The sequence below is a fragment of the Lissotriton helveticus genome, chromosome 9, assembly GCF_964261635.1.
Source record: "Lissotriton helveticus chromosome 9, aLisHel1.1, whole genome shotgun sequence".
Classification (NCBI taxonomy): Eukaryota; Metazoa; Chordata; class Amphibia; order Caudata; family Salamandridae; genus Lissotriton; species Lissotriton helveticus.
Window position 1 is genome coordinate 1,217,513,106 of NC_136070.1, and position 14,581 is coordinate 1,217,527,686.

The 14,581-nt window shown below is 44.4% G+C and overlaps 1 protein-coding gene across 1 annotated transcript in view; it reads left to right on the forward strand.

Annotated features, from left to right (window-relative positions):
* The window catches only part of IFT122 (intraflagellar transport 122), a 402,329-nt gene that overhangs the window by 258,688 nt on the left and 129,060 nt on the right, over positions 1-14,581 (forward strand). The window contains exon 21 of the mRNA XM_078661691.1: positions 2,662-2,802. Within this exon, the coding sequence (XP_078517817.1) occupies positions 2,662-2,802 (141 nt within the window). The remainder of the gene's footprint in view (positions 1-2,661; positions 2,803-14,581) is intronic.

Genomic DNA, 14,581 nt, shown 5'->3' on the forward strand with positions numbered 1-14,581 from the left:
TCCATGTGCCATCTCCTTTCAAACTGAGTTTTTGAATTTGAAAACCGAATAATACGCCTGGGTGTTGTGTAAAATTGTTCTCACAGATAAGGGGGGCGTGGTATGTTATTAGTCAAGCGGGTGCAGTGGCACCAGGGCGTAGGGGAATGGGGAGACCGCTGCAGGTGCGATGTTTCAAAGAATGGATAAATGAAGTTGATACTTTTGATCACTGTACTTGTTTGGGAGTATGAATGTATGCATGATTTAAAGGCTGTGCCTACTGTGCTTTCAGTGACTGAATTGGTCTCCCTATGTGGGTGCGTAGTTAGGTCCTTGACATCTCCTTGTACCAGGACCACGGTTTTGGCCCCATTAAGGCAGAAGTGGCTTATTTCATGCAGTAGTAAATTTGTTCCAGGCAATCTTTAATGATGGCCACGATTCCTGTTTTAGTTTCCAGGTGGCAATGGATCGGAGCTCTCTCCCTTTACATCGGAAGTGGTACATGTGCTGCCTATTAACCCGCTACACAGCATCAAAAGTATATGTTGAATGACTAGGGTGAGGTGGATGAACCCTTGGGTATGCACCATAAAAACCTGTAGCCATTCATATCTCTTGTGTGAGTTTAGAGCAAATAATTGGTCTGCTGTAGTGCAGTGCCAGACATTTTGCTTGTTTGACCAGAATAATATTGTGTACCCTGTAATAACCTGCAGAGAGGTGAAGGAGCGTCAATGCAATGTTGTTGGGACTAGAACGTCCCTTGCAATGTTTGGCGAATGTCACTCCTGCTAATAGTTACCTATAGACTGATTGAGCAACATGAAAAAGCCAGCTGGGCTGGACATGGTCCCATGTCAGGAATGCATATGTGAAGTGTGCGCTCAATCTACCACTCCTCTATGGATATGCGCACGTTAGAGAATCTCCTATTTCCCTTTAGGCCATGACGCCTCTTCCTTTGGTCACTTCGATGGTGACTGTTATCTGACCTGCGTTCTAATCCAGGCTCCATAAGTCAGTACCTTCTTGCACATAGAATACACCTTCTTGCAAGAAGAAATACTTTATCTACCTAAACAAACAGTCTTTAAAAATGTTTGATTCTAAATGCTATGCAGCCAGGCTTGACACTCGCATCGTGTTCAGTGGTTACCTTTCTGACATCAAGGAGTTGTAGTCCACACAATTGTTGAGTGTCCTAACCATAGCCCTAAAAATACTGAGGTGGTGCACAAAGTACATGACTCATCTTGGTTCTCTGTAAGAGATCCTGTTCTCCGCTACTTTTCATTTGTCGCTTGCCCATCTGATTAGGCTCATGTGTCCTGTTGGCACCGATGGTGTGTTCCTGACATCAAGATCATGGTACCTTTTCATCCTTGTATGCAAGCCTGTGTTTATATGTTGTGATCATAACCGGACAGCAACAGAGTGATGCACATCAGTGGCAGTTAGTAGGTGAATCAAGTGTTGGTTTGCACCCTTACATTACATTTTGCTTTTATACAATTTTATGGCACATAAAAATCAAGTGATTTTTACCTAGAATAACATAATGTTTTGCTTATGTGTTAAAACTGGGATTAGAACTGAGGAGTATAGGTTTACAAAAAGTGACCTAGTCACTGGGCCATTGCCTTTAATTAAACTCTCCAGAGGTTGTACAATAAGTAAGTTTATACAGTCAATTTCTAAGAAATACGTGGATCAGTCTTCCAACTTATCAGCAACATTACAAGATGCTGTGGATGAAGCTGCTTGAAAAAACCTTAGACCTGTAAAATTCTTTGTGCATTTTCAGCTATGATAATTTCGTTGGTGTGGTATGTTGGCGATTGCAAATAAAAGAACTATTCAGATGACCCAGTCTGAGTTTATGCCTGCTGCGCGCTTAAGATTTGGCTAGGTCTTTATGACTGGCCGTGCTGCATAGCCTATACAGAGAGGAGGGATGATTAGAATATTTAGGGGTTGGACCGATAGTTATAAACTGTTGAGATGAACAATTTTTTGAAGAGGCGAGTTTGCAGCTGTAGGTGGTATCTTACATATGAATCACGTCTTCCCATATATTTTTCTTAAAGATTTTTATCCACAAGGCTGTTCTGTTGATGATGGTCTGCTTTCTGATCCAAAGCTTGACTTGATTTTTGGATTAGAGTAATCAGTGGAGGAACAAAATGTTGCTTTGCACATAACATCCTGATCTATAACCTTCTCTCCTTTCCTCAATATGTCCTCATTATTGTATCGCTCGCAAGATTGAATTTTGTTCTGAGGAGTGCATGGCAAAGTATGTTCACATGAGCATTTTTTACAGTACATAGGTGTGGGAAGCAATTGTTTATATATATATATGTTTTTTAGGATTTTATATAGCGCGAACTAGACCTGAAAATATTTGGTATCAGAGCGCTTTACATAGCACCAGTTTCTGTACTTGAGTACACATTCATTTTTGTTAGGCATAGGTGGATTAAGTGATTTGCCCAGAATCACAGGATGTTGAGCGTTGTTGCCGAGACTCGAACCCGGTTCCCCAGCTTCAACGTTGACTGCTTTAGCCATAAGGCAACATCCTCTCCCCTAGCCATGTCATAAGATTTTATTCACATTTTGATTTCACTTGACTAACAGCTTCAATGTTGACTCCTGAATGGGTTTTCTTTGCAGCTTTTCACAAGGCCGGTAGACAGGACGAAGCAGTCAAGGTTCTGGAGCAGCTCACTCACAACGCTGTCGTGGAAAGCAGATTCAATGATGCTGCCTATTACTATTGGATGTTGTCGATGCAGTGTCTTGACATAGCACAAGGTAGGCATGGTTAAGAGATGGGCCAGATCTGCAGGGCATGGAGGACTTCTTCCGTTCAATGTACATAACCCAACAAAAGTTTGACCACCAATTTAAAATTTCCTATTTTACAGTCATTTTTTTAAAATTGAGAATTTACATAAACCATACAATGTTTCCAGTTCAAGAACCAACAGTTGTAACGCTATTAAGATTATGCTTGGCATAGCTCTCGATGGATCAGCCAGTTTTCTGGGAGGGGGTGTGGAGTAGGAACATTAAAGGGCAAAGCTCCTAGTAGGGGCCGCAAGTGTTTGTAATGATGGATGGTAAATACAATTGATGGTAGCCTTTGAGAATATTACTTTGCACAAATATTGGTGAGAGGGTAAAATAAGGAGTCTGGTGTGTTTGAGAGAATGTCAGGAGCTTTGTGTACATGTCAACTTTTGTAGTGTCTTGGGTTTGTTGAGTACCAGATCAGTGAAACAGAGGAAAGGTCAAGAATCAAGATGGGGTAGTCATTCTGAATTCCTTGTAGCATTCAAGGGGTCCTGAAGAAACTGATCAGTAGTTTGGCAGATATTTGGCAATGCATTCATTGTAGTAGTGTGGTGTATTTTGGTTTGTCAGCCTACGTGAGAGCAGGTGCAGCGTATATGGTGTTTTTGTAATCTTTAGAAAGGGGCCAGATCAGATGAAATAATGTTATATGATCATTGATTTTCTATACCATTTGCACGCTGGATGTGACACGTGATGGCTCAGTCGTACATTCATCCAGTGTAAGGATGGTCTCACAGTGATATACCTTTTGAAATCCATTTCAGTCAATGCATTGGTGATCTTAATTCCTTTATTGTTCCAGCTGGGTGCTCCTCTGTGCAGGTAAAGTTTGATTGCCAATTGTTTGTGTGTCTGTTTCCAGAGTATTAGCATGGCCTTTATGACGTTGTTGTTAGATTGTACCGCCGAGGACAAAGTATATACCTTCTATTTGATCTGATAGTTAGGCTGCTGCAAAGAGTGGTGCAATTGCCAATACAAATTGCAGTAGCCACAGTAGACATCACTGAAATTTGCCTCTACTGCTTGGGAATATGCGTAAGAGAAGCCCTATGCAGTTTACTTGCGCAGTCGGGTTTTAATACAGCCATTTGACCTTGGCTTAGGCCCAACCTCCCCTTTGTTCTGAAGAGAAACCCTCACTCCACACAGAGGCTTTTTCCTCATCCAATGATACCATTCCTGCTTTGCTCGGGTAGTCGTGGGTCTGCCATATCAAATGGGTAAGCGTTTACAAGTCGTTACAGGAGGATAACACGGCACATATTCCACTTGTGAATCTATTTTAGTGGCTCATATATTAGGTAGGGGATAATCTTGCATAGTCTGATGGCTATAATTTTGGCTAAAATTTTGATATCTATATTAAAGAAATTGGGTGGTAGCTACTACATTCTAGATTATCTTTTCCCTCATTTGGTATAAGTGAGATAATCCCTTTATTGGAGTGTTGTAAGGAGCCCATGCATTCTGCTTTATTAAAAGCTGCATATAGTATGAGGACTAGATATTCCTTGCCAATCTCTTAGGATTCCTCTGGGAAGCCATCTTAACCAGGGATTTGGACATTGGTAGGAATGTGATTGTTTCTGATATTTTGTCTAGCATGATTTTACTTTCCCGGAGATGTCTGACTTTCGAGGATAAGGATGGAAGTTTCAAATATCTAAAGAAATAGTCTTCCATCGTGGCCTGATCGGATTTTTAGTACTGAATAGGGTTCCATAATATCTGTCAAACACCTCAGAAATTTTGAGTGAGTTCATTATTAACTTGACTGAGTTATATCGCATGCGTGGTCTGTATTAGGGTGAATTCTATTTTGGCACAAGGGTAAGAGTGTTGGATGTGCATTGTAGCTTCTGATTGGCATTTGAATGATGTCTTGAGGTTCAAGCTTTCTGCTTTGCACGGTTAAATGGTCTTAGCGGAATCAGCCATCATGTATCTCTCCTTACTGCTGGCCTACAGAACTGGCACTGATGAAACAGAGGCTTACTTGGCCATCCTGTGACTCCATATATGGGATTGTAATGATGTTTTAGCTTCAGGTTGTCGTTATTTTGTGACCTGCGTTCTCCATAAGACCAGTGGAAGGGTATATGAATTAAGAGTAGTCCCAATTGCATTATGTAGTGGTCTGACAGTTCCCCTTTTAGTTCCATATGCGATCACGTTTCTATTTTTAAAAAATCACTGACCTTGTGAATTATTTTATCACTCTGTTTGCCATATGATTGTTTCATACCACCTGTCATTTTTTGATGAGGACAATAATATATATTTTATATTGTTGATGGTTGCATTCAGCACTTAGTTTATTTAAGTGGGATTTTAACTTTGTATATGTCAATAGCTCTTCCCTCAGATGGCCCAGTTTTCGTTTGCAAGACATTTTGTTTACTTATAAGAGGCTTAGAGCCCACCGATTGCTTACCCTTTTAGTTCCATATGCGATCACGTTTCTATTTTTAAAAAATCACTGACCTTGTGAATTATTTTATCACTCTGTTTGCCATATGATTTTCATACCACCAGTCATTTTTTGATGAGGACAATAATATATATTTTATATTGTTGATGGTTGCATTCAGCACTTAGTTTATTTAAGTGAGATTTTAACTTTGTATATGTCAATAGCTCTTCCCTCAGATGGCCCAGTTTTCGTTTGCAAGACATTTTGTTTACTTATAAGAGGCTTAGAGCCCACCGATTGCTTACCATTGGTTGGCTATATTGTCAATCTAATTTTCTGGCTTCATTTTCTGTTCCAATGTTTTCCCCGGCCCTGTAGCATGGACCAAGTACTGCTTCCTCTTTTTTGGGAGTGTCCTTTCTCTGTTTTCGCTTTCTGTCTCGGCCTATTTTTTTCTTTTCTTCTAAATGTTCTGCTTACTCGTGTATGTGTTTTAGGTGTCTTGCTCCTGGTTTTCGCTCCACACTGTTTCTTTCACCGGATAATTTACCATGTTTATTCCCTTTTATTTTTCAACCTCTCCCCTTCTACTCTACACAGCAACGTCAGCAGGCCACAGGTTGTTGAGTAAAAATAGTTCAATGACTTTGTGGTCACATTATTAAGTAATTTCTCACTTAGTTTGTAACACAGTTTTTTTTGGTACACTTTTCATGATGCAAAAAAACCCAAAAACAGGGTATATTAGAAATTTGTTTGTTTGCAGTTTTACGGGTTGGATAGGATATTCTAGTGTAAAAAGAACATTATATTGGAAAGCACATTGTTGCTTGTTTCACTGCTCCTGTTGCACTTCTTCCCATTGCTTAATATGTGCTTTGTAACAAGGTGTACTATGCCATACTGTACAATGACAAGTCATGCCATACCATACAATGACAGGCCATACCATAACATAGTGGACAATGACCGGGCATACCATACAATGAAAGGACATACTATATTATACTGTTACAGACCATACCATACAGACCATACCATACAGACCATACCATACCATACCATACCATACAAAGACTGGCTATACCATGCTATACTATACAACGACAGGCCATACCATGCTATATCATATCTTAATATAAAACGACAGATGATGCCATAGGATACATAGACATGTTATACCATACTATTCAATTACAGCCCATACCATACCACACCTTACCATACCAAACTCCACAATCTATACAATCATGAGCAGTACCATACCATATTATATCATACAGGTCCATGCAGTGTCAACCTATACAGTAACAGGCCATACCGTTCCATTCTAAACAATGGAATGCCATATCTTTTCATATACTATATTACACAATGGCATACCATTCCATACAATATAATTACAGGCCATACCATAAAATGTTAGGCCATACCAAAACATACTATACAATGACAGGGTATACTATACCTTACTATACAATGGGAAATCAAACCATACTATACTATGATAAGCCATACCATATACACTGACAGGCCGTGCCATACTATAAAATGCCATCCCATACCAAACTATTTAATGGCACGCCATACTTTACAGTGACAGGCCTTACCATACAATCATGCACAAAGGCTGGCCATACCATACTATTCAATGACAGGCCTTCCCATACCACACCATATTATACAATGAAAGGCCATATCATAGTCCTACCAAACTATACTAGACTATGACAAGCCATACCATACCATACATTTACATGCCACGCTATATTGCACAATGCCAGGCCATACCAAACTGTACCATGACAGGCCATGCCATGCAATACTATACCGTAACAGGCCATACCACACTATACAATGACAAGCCATACTAAACCATACAATAACAGACCAAACCATACCATACAATGACAAACTATACCATACAATGAGAAACAATACCACACAAAACAGGCCATACTATACTATGCAATAGTATGCCATCCCATACCTTACTGTAGAATGCCAGGCCATTCCCTAGTTATACCATATCATACTACACAATGACAGACCATATAGTACTATACAATACTAGGCCTTACCATACTATATAGTGTCAAACCATAGCATACTATACAATGACAGGCTATACAATATTGCACTATACATTGACATACCATTCTAAACAATGAAAGGCCATGCCTTACCATACAATACTGAAGAATGACAGGCCATACTATAGCATTCCATACTGTACAACGACAGTCCATCCCAGGCCATAGCATTCAATGATGGGCCATGCTATACAATGACAGGCCATGTCATACTATACAAGGACAGGCCATACCATATCGTACAATACAATGAAATACAGTAACCAGCGCATACCATACTATTCAATGATAGGACATACCCTACCCTACCCTACCATACCATACCATAGTATAAAATGGCATGCTATACAGTACCATTTTATACTACAGTAGCTCTACCGTCCCATAAAATGAAAGGACATACCATACTGTACAGTGACGGGTGATCACATACTATGTCATACCATGCAATGGCAAACTACAATACAATGAGAGGCCATACGATACGCTACCATACTATAAAATGAAAGGCCACACCGTACCATACAAGGACATGCTGTACCAATTCATACTATGCAAAGACAGGCTATACCATACTATATTCCTTTCTCACCAGCTTTGGTATATTTGGTTCCTACAAAAAATGTGCACAAGTCATTAGAGTAACTAGAATGTGTACGCAGATTTCTAGATTGAAGCCACACCCCCTCCGGTTTGTGATTGGCATTTCAACCACTTGTATCTGACTTGAGAGAGACCTCTATTAATTAATTGTGCAACTACAGTTGAGGAATGTTTCTACACCCCTACTCAACATGTGAGAGAAAAGTCCAATGCCTGCCAACAGCATCAGCATGCAGAAACAACTAACCAACTAAATATAAACACTCAAATAAGTTATCTATATCTAAGCACACATGTAATTACCAGTGAATAAAAGTTCCTGTATATAGTAGGTAGGGTGTGATCACAAAAGGTAATGAAAATCGAGAAATTTATGGAAATTTGTCATTTTGACTCATTATAATGGACCAGCTTTGGAAAATAATTAGTCCTATGGAAAACAATTACGAATGATTTGATTTAAAAAAAGTGTGTGTGCAAATTTATATATTAAAGCCACACAGCCTCAGCTTGGTGCAGGTCTTTGAACAAGTTGCATCTGACTTGAGTGTGACACCTTACTTGAGTGTGACACCAGTAGAACTGCAGCTTTATAAAAATATTTCTGTGCTTTTGCATTTGACTTGAGAGGGGCACATAGTAACCATTAGTGAAATTGCGGCTTTATATAAGAATTTTAATGCTTTTGCATTTGACTCAAGAGGGACACCTAGTAGCAACTTTGGGAACAGCACCTTCATGAAAGAATATCTGTGCTTTTTTAGGTTTCGACTGCAAAAAGCTGCGCAAGCAGCTTTTGCGCAGGAGAAATCTAATGAGAACTGTAGTGTGGGTTTGGGTCGGCCCTCGTCATTCATTGGCTGGCTCCATAAATGGAGCATAGCCATTGGACGAGGGGCCTGTCCGTCAATGCCGGACCAGATTCGGGGGCGTTCCCGAGATTCTTTGGCTTTTGCCGACGTCACGCGACGTCAGCCGAAAGCCGGGAACGCCCCCGAATCTGGTCCGGCATTGCCGGCACCTGATTTTCGAGTATTTTGTCCCTGGCAGGTGCCCACCCTGCCAGGGACCTTGCCGCTGTTGTGGTACCCCGAGCGAGTGCCCACCTCGCTTAATATTTAGATTTAAGGCCGGTGCCCACCCGGCATTGCTCCGTGTATTCACCGCCGCGGCCCCGAGTGAGAAGAGGAAGCAGCGCCCGCCTTCAAGCCCGGGCCGCGCTGGGATTGGCCCAGCCGGTCGAGCCCCCTTCCGCGTCATCGCAGGAGGAGGAGGAGAGAGCCGGAAGGAGGAAGCAGCCTGCATCGACCGTCCCGAGGCTCCCGAGCACAGGAGGAGCCCCGGGGAAAGAGAACGTCCCTCCGCGGCCCCGGAGGGTCCCGAGGAGCGGGAGCTCTCCTCCAGCAGCCGCCGGACCCGGTGAGTGCCTGCAAGGGGAGAGGGGCGTCGGGACACATTGTCGGTGTCCGCCCCTCCCCCCGTAGTGCGATCTCGCACCCATTATACTGTAAGCTGCAGAGAGCTCAAACCAGAGACCCGGATGTACGCGTCGCTTCGCTTTTAATGCACCACTTCACTTCTGATGCACCGAGTCGCTTCTCCTGCACCACTGCCTCCCCGAGCACCACTTAATTTCTCATGCTCCTCTTCCGGGCACCCTTTCGCTTGTTTAAATAGCAGCCTAATAATGCTCCTTGAACAATTAACACCGGTTTTAAACAGCAGCCTAATAATGCTCCTTGAACAATTAACACCCGTCTGCCACGTTTCATGATATTCAAATGTGTGGTCCGCTCTTACCACCTCTGTGCCCAGCGTGTGTCATCGTCAGCACATACACACGCGTGTTAGACACCTGCTAGTGACACGGATCCTCAGAGGCACGTGAACGCCTATGAGACCTATAACTCCCCCTCCCCCCCCACACACTTCGGCCATAGTTTCTTACAGATCTGTCGAGGTAAATACGTAAATCCTCAAGAACAACAAATCGCCGACACTAGGGACATGTTTGGGAGGAAGGCACACTCTAAACACGTCAGCTGCGGTCACTGTCAGTTAATTCATGTGACATTCCTACGTGTGACTGCATTCGGGGATCTCCTTTCCCAAAGCCAGCCTCTGGGTAATTGGTTAATTAGAGGTCATAACGGTGAGGAAATGGCCTCCAGAGGGCATCTGATTGAATCTACGAGTTAATGAGCAGCTAATAACCCAGGAACAGCGAAGCAAAGAAAAGAAGGAAAACGGCCACCACAGTGGTGACGCGAGGCGTTTAAAGAGAGAGTGCACTGGCAGCCGGGACAGGAACTTGGGGAGTAGCTTGGCTTAGTAACGGCATCTCAAGTTGGTGATGGTGGGCTGGGGGTGGGCTGGGGGTGGGCTGGGGGCGGGTTGGGGGCGGGTTGGGGGGGGCAGGGGGGGTTAGCCCATTCTGCTGCCTCACCGCAGTCATTCCGCTGTGAAATAAAATGCCTGCAACCCGTGGGCATACTCCTGACTAGCTACACAGGTGCCTAGATCGTGCAGGGCAGGTGGGGTACACATTGCCATGCGCATCACTATTCCATGGTAAACGCTTCTTGCAAACTTTTTGTACCTCAATACAAACAAGCATTTACAATGCAACGGTTTCGACTTTGGAAAAGTTAGAGCTATTGGCAATGTAAAGGACAATGCCATTTATTTATCTGTTTTCAAAACCAACACATAAATACAAATGTTGTCATTTACCATGCCAATAGCTCAAACTTTTCCAAAGGCGAAACCGTTGCATTGTAAATGCTTGTCATTAGGTTTCGACTGCAAAAAGCTGCGCAAGCAGCTTTTGCGCAGGAGAAATCTAATGAGAACTGTAGTGTGGGTTTGGGTCGGCCCTCGTCATTCATTGGCTGGCTCCATAAATGGAGCATAGCCATTGGACGAGGGGCCTGTCCGTCAATGCCGGACCAGATTCGGGGGCGTTCCCGAGATTCTTTGGCTTTTGCCGACGTCACGTGACGTCAGCCGAAAGCCGGGAACGCCCCCGAATCTGGTCCGGCATTGCCGGCACCTGATTTTCGAGTATTTTGTCCGCTGGCAGGTGCCCACCCTGCCAGGGACCTTGCCGCTGTTGTGGTACCCCGAGCGAGTGCCCACCTCGCTTAATATTTAGATTTAAGGCCGGTGCCCACCCGGCATTGCTCCGTGTATTCACCGCCGCAGCCCCGAGTGAGAGGAGGAAGCAGCGCCCGCCTTCAAGCCCTGGCCGCGCTGGGATTGGCCCAGCCGGTCGAGCCCCCTTCCGCGTCATCGCAGGAGGAGGAGGAGAGAGCCGGAAGGAGGAAGCAGCCTGCATCGACCGTCCCGAGGCTCCCGAGCACAGGAGGAGCCCCGGGGAAAGAGAACGTCCCTCCGCGGCCCCGGAGAGTCCCGAGGAGCGGGAGCTCTCCTCCAGCAGCCGCCGGACCCGGTGAGTGCCTGCAAGGGGAGAGGGGCGTCGGGACACATTGTCGGTGTCCGCCCCTCCCCCCGTAGTGCGATCTCGCACCCAGAGAGCAGAGAGCTCAAACCAGAGACCCGGATGTACGCGTCGCTTCGCTTTTAATGCACCACTTCACTTCTGATGCACCGAGTCGCTTCTCCTGCACCACTGCCTCCCCGAGCACCACTTAATTTCTCATGCTCCCCTTCCGGGCACCCTTTCGCTTGTTTAAATAGCAGCCTAATAATGCTCCTTGAACAATTAACACCCGTCTGCCACGTTTCATGATATTCAAATGTGTGGTCCGCTCTTACCACCTCTGTGCCCAGCGTGTGTCATCGTCAGCACATACACACGCGTGTTAGACACCTGCTAGTGACACGGATCCTCAGAGGCACGTGAACGCCTATGAGACCTATAACTCCCCCTCCCCCCCCCCCACACTTCGGCCATAGTTTCTTACAGATCTGTCGAGGTAAATACGTAAATCCTCAAGAACAACAAATCGCCGACACTAGGGACATGTTTGGGAGGAAGGCACACTCTAAACACGTCAGCTGCGGTCACTGTCAGTTAATTCATGTGACATTCCTACGTGTGACTGCATTCGGGGATCTCCTTTCCCAAAGCCAGCCTCTGGGTAATTGGTTAATTAGAGGTCATAACGGTGAGGAAATGGCCTCCAGAGGGCATCTGATTGAATCTACGAGTTAATGAGCAGCTAATAACCCAGGAACAGCGAAGCAAAGAAAAGAAGGAAAACGGCCACCACAGTGGTGACGCGAGGCGTTTAAAGAGAGAGTGCACTGGCAGCCGGGACAGGAACTTGGGGAGTAGCTTGGCTTAGTAACGGCATCTCAAGTTGGTGATGGTGGGCTGGGGGTGGGCTGGGGGTGGGCTGGGGGCGGGTTGGGGGGGGGCAGGGGGGGTTAGCCCATTCTGCTGCCTCACCGCAGTCATTCCGCTGTGAAATAAAATGCCTGCAACCCGTGGGCATACTCCTGACTAGCTACACAGGTGCCTAGATCGTGCAGGGCAGGTGGGGTACACATTGCCATGCGCATCACTATTCCATGGTAAACGCTTCTTGCAAACTTTTTGTACCTCAATACAAACAAGCATTTACAATGCAACGGTTTCGACTTTGGAAAAGTTAGAGCTATTGGCAATGTAAAGGACAATGCCATTTATTTATCTGTTTTCAAAACCAACACATAAATACAAATGTTGTCATTTACCATGCCAATAGCTCAAACTTTTCCAAAGGCGAAACCGTTGCATTGTAAATGCTTGTTTGACTTGTTAGAGACTTCTAGTTATGACTAGTGGAATTGCAGCTTCATGAAGGAATTTTAATGCTTTTGTGTTTGACTTTTGAGGGTCACCTATGAACGACTAGTGGAACTGCATCTTCATGAAAGTATTTCAGTGCTTTTGCATCTGGCCCACGAGTGATCTCCTGTAAAGCCTTGAGAAACTGTAGCTTTGGAGAAGAGAAAGAAGAAAAGGACTTCACCAAATATCTTTACTGGCTTGCATTTTGCCTCTTCCTACCACAGCCCATAGCAGTGGCCATTTTACTGGGGCTTAAATCTAGTGCTTCGAAAAAATGTTTCCCAGCAATACAGTTGAATGATCTTCTAGTACCTAGGTTGTCTTCACAAAGTGTTTGATAGTATTCAAGACATTTATTGAACGTTGCTATATTGATTCATCAGCTTATACCAGCATTGGCATATTCACTTATCCTATTGAAATGAAGCACAATTTAGTAGAGTAACAAAAGTGGATATGTAAATTTTTATGTTGAAGCCACACCCCTCAACTCTGTGAAGGTCCTTTGAAGCAGTTGCATCTCTCTCAATCGAGTCACTTAGTAACAGTGTGAGTTACTGCAGCTTTGTGACAGACTTGTTAAGCAGTTGCTTCTTTCTTGAGAGGGACAGCTAGTAAAGATTCAAAGGGCTGCAGTCTTGTTGAAGAGTTTATCCTGTTTCTTCTGACTTAAGAAGGATATCTTGTAATTACTTGAGGTTTTGTACCTGTGTAAAAGGACAGACCGATTGGCTTTACACACGTTATTGTTGACCTCTTTTTCTGTGAGAAGGTTCCCCCTGCAAGTCCTTCCCTATTTTTCTTAGCCAAAGACCTGGATATTTGCAGTATTTCCATCCTTTTTTTATTAGGTCAAGCCTAGTGCAGGGCGCATGCACTGCTCTAGGAGAGGGCCCCTTGGAATCACTCCAGACTTTTCAGTAAACTTGTGCGTGTGGCTTTAGATTTTCCACACATTGTATTGGTCTTTGCGTGTGGCTTTAGAAAATGAAAGCACGCAATTGGCCAAAGGCGGGTGCATGCACCACCTTTTTCAGTGAATGTTTACTCCCACAGCTTTCGGGAGTGAGCAGCAGCGCGCAGGGTGTCAGCTGCATTCCTTTGTGGATCATTAAACACAGTGCGGTCACGCGCAGCTGGAACCGGACAACTTTTCTCCCATGCCCCCTTCCAGTTCCATATGTGACCCTCCAGTACTCTCCATGCCACCCCCCCACTCCTTCGTGATCTCTGTATGCACCGTTAACTTGCCTGTCCCTCTTATTTCATATATATTGTACCCCCTCCACACAAGCTTCCCCTTTGCTGCTCTTGACATGCACCCGTACGGTCCCTGCGCACCTCCCCACCTACTGTGCACGACTGCAGTCCTTGCTTTCGCTGCCCTCCATTCTGACTCCCCCGCAGCCCTCCGCCCGCTCTGCGCACAGCTGGCCCCTCTCAGCCTGAGAATGGCTGCATATATCACTTTTTAATTGAACATTATCACTCAGTGGCCTTCACAGTGGGTTTAAGTTTCAAGTGTACAATTTGTTTCCTCCATGGGACATGAAGGAGGCTGTTTCCCTCCGTCGGACCAGGCTGCTAAACGTGGACCAGCCAACAGCGACGTGTGCCGCCATGTATTGTGCCGTTTTTAATTCGCTTAATCTTTCCTTGACTGGAAGGAATTCAGAGCCGCAGTTCAGAGTATAAAAAGTCAATTGAATGTCGAAGAGCTGCTATCCTTGAATTAAACAATGAAAAGTAATACTTTGAATAGGTGTCTGTACGTCATTTGCCGCCTCCACTTCCAGAGTGTACAAAGGTCCCTTTACCTAGGGT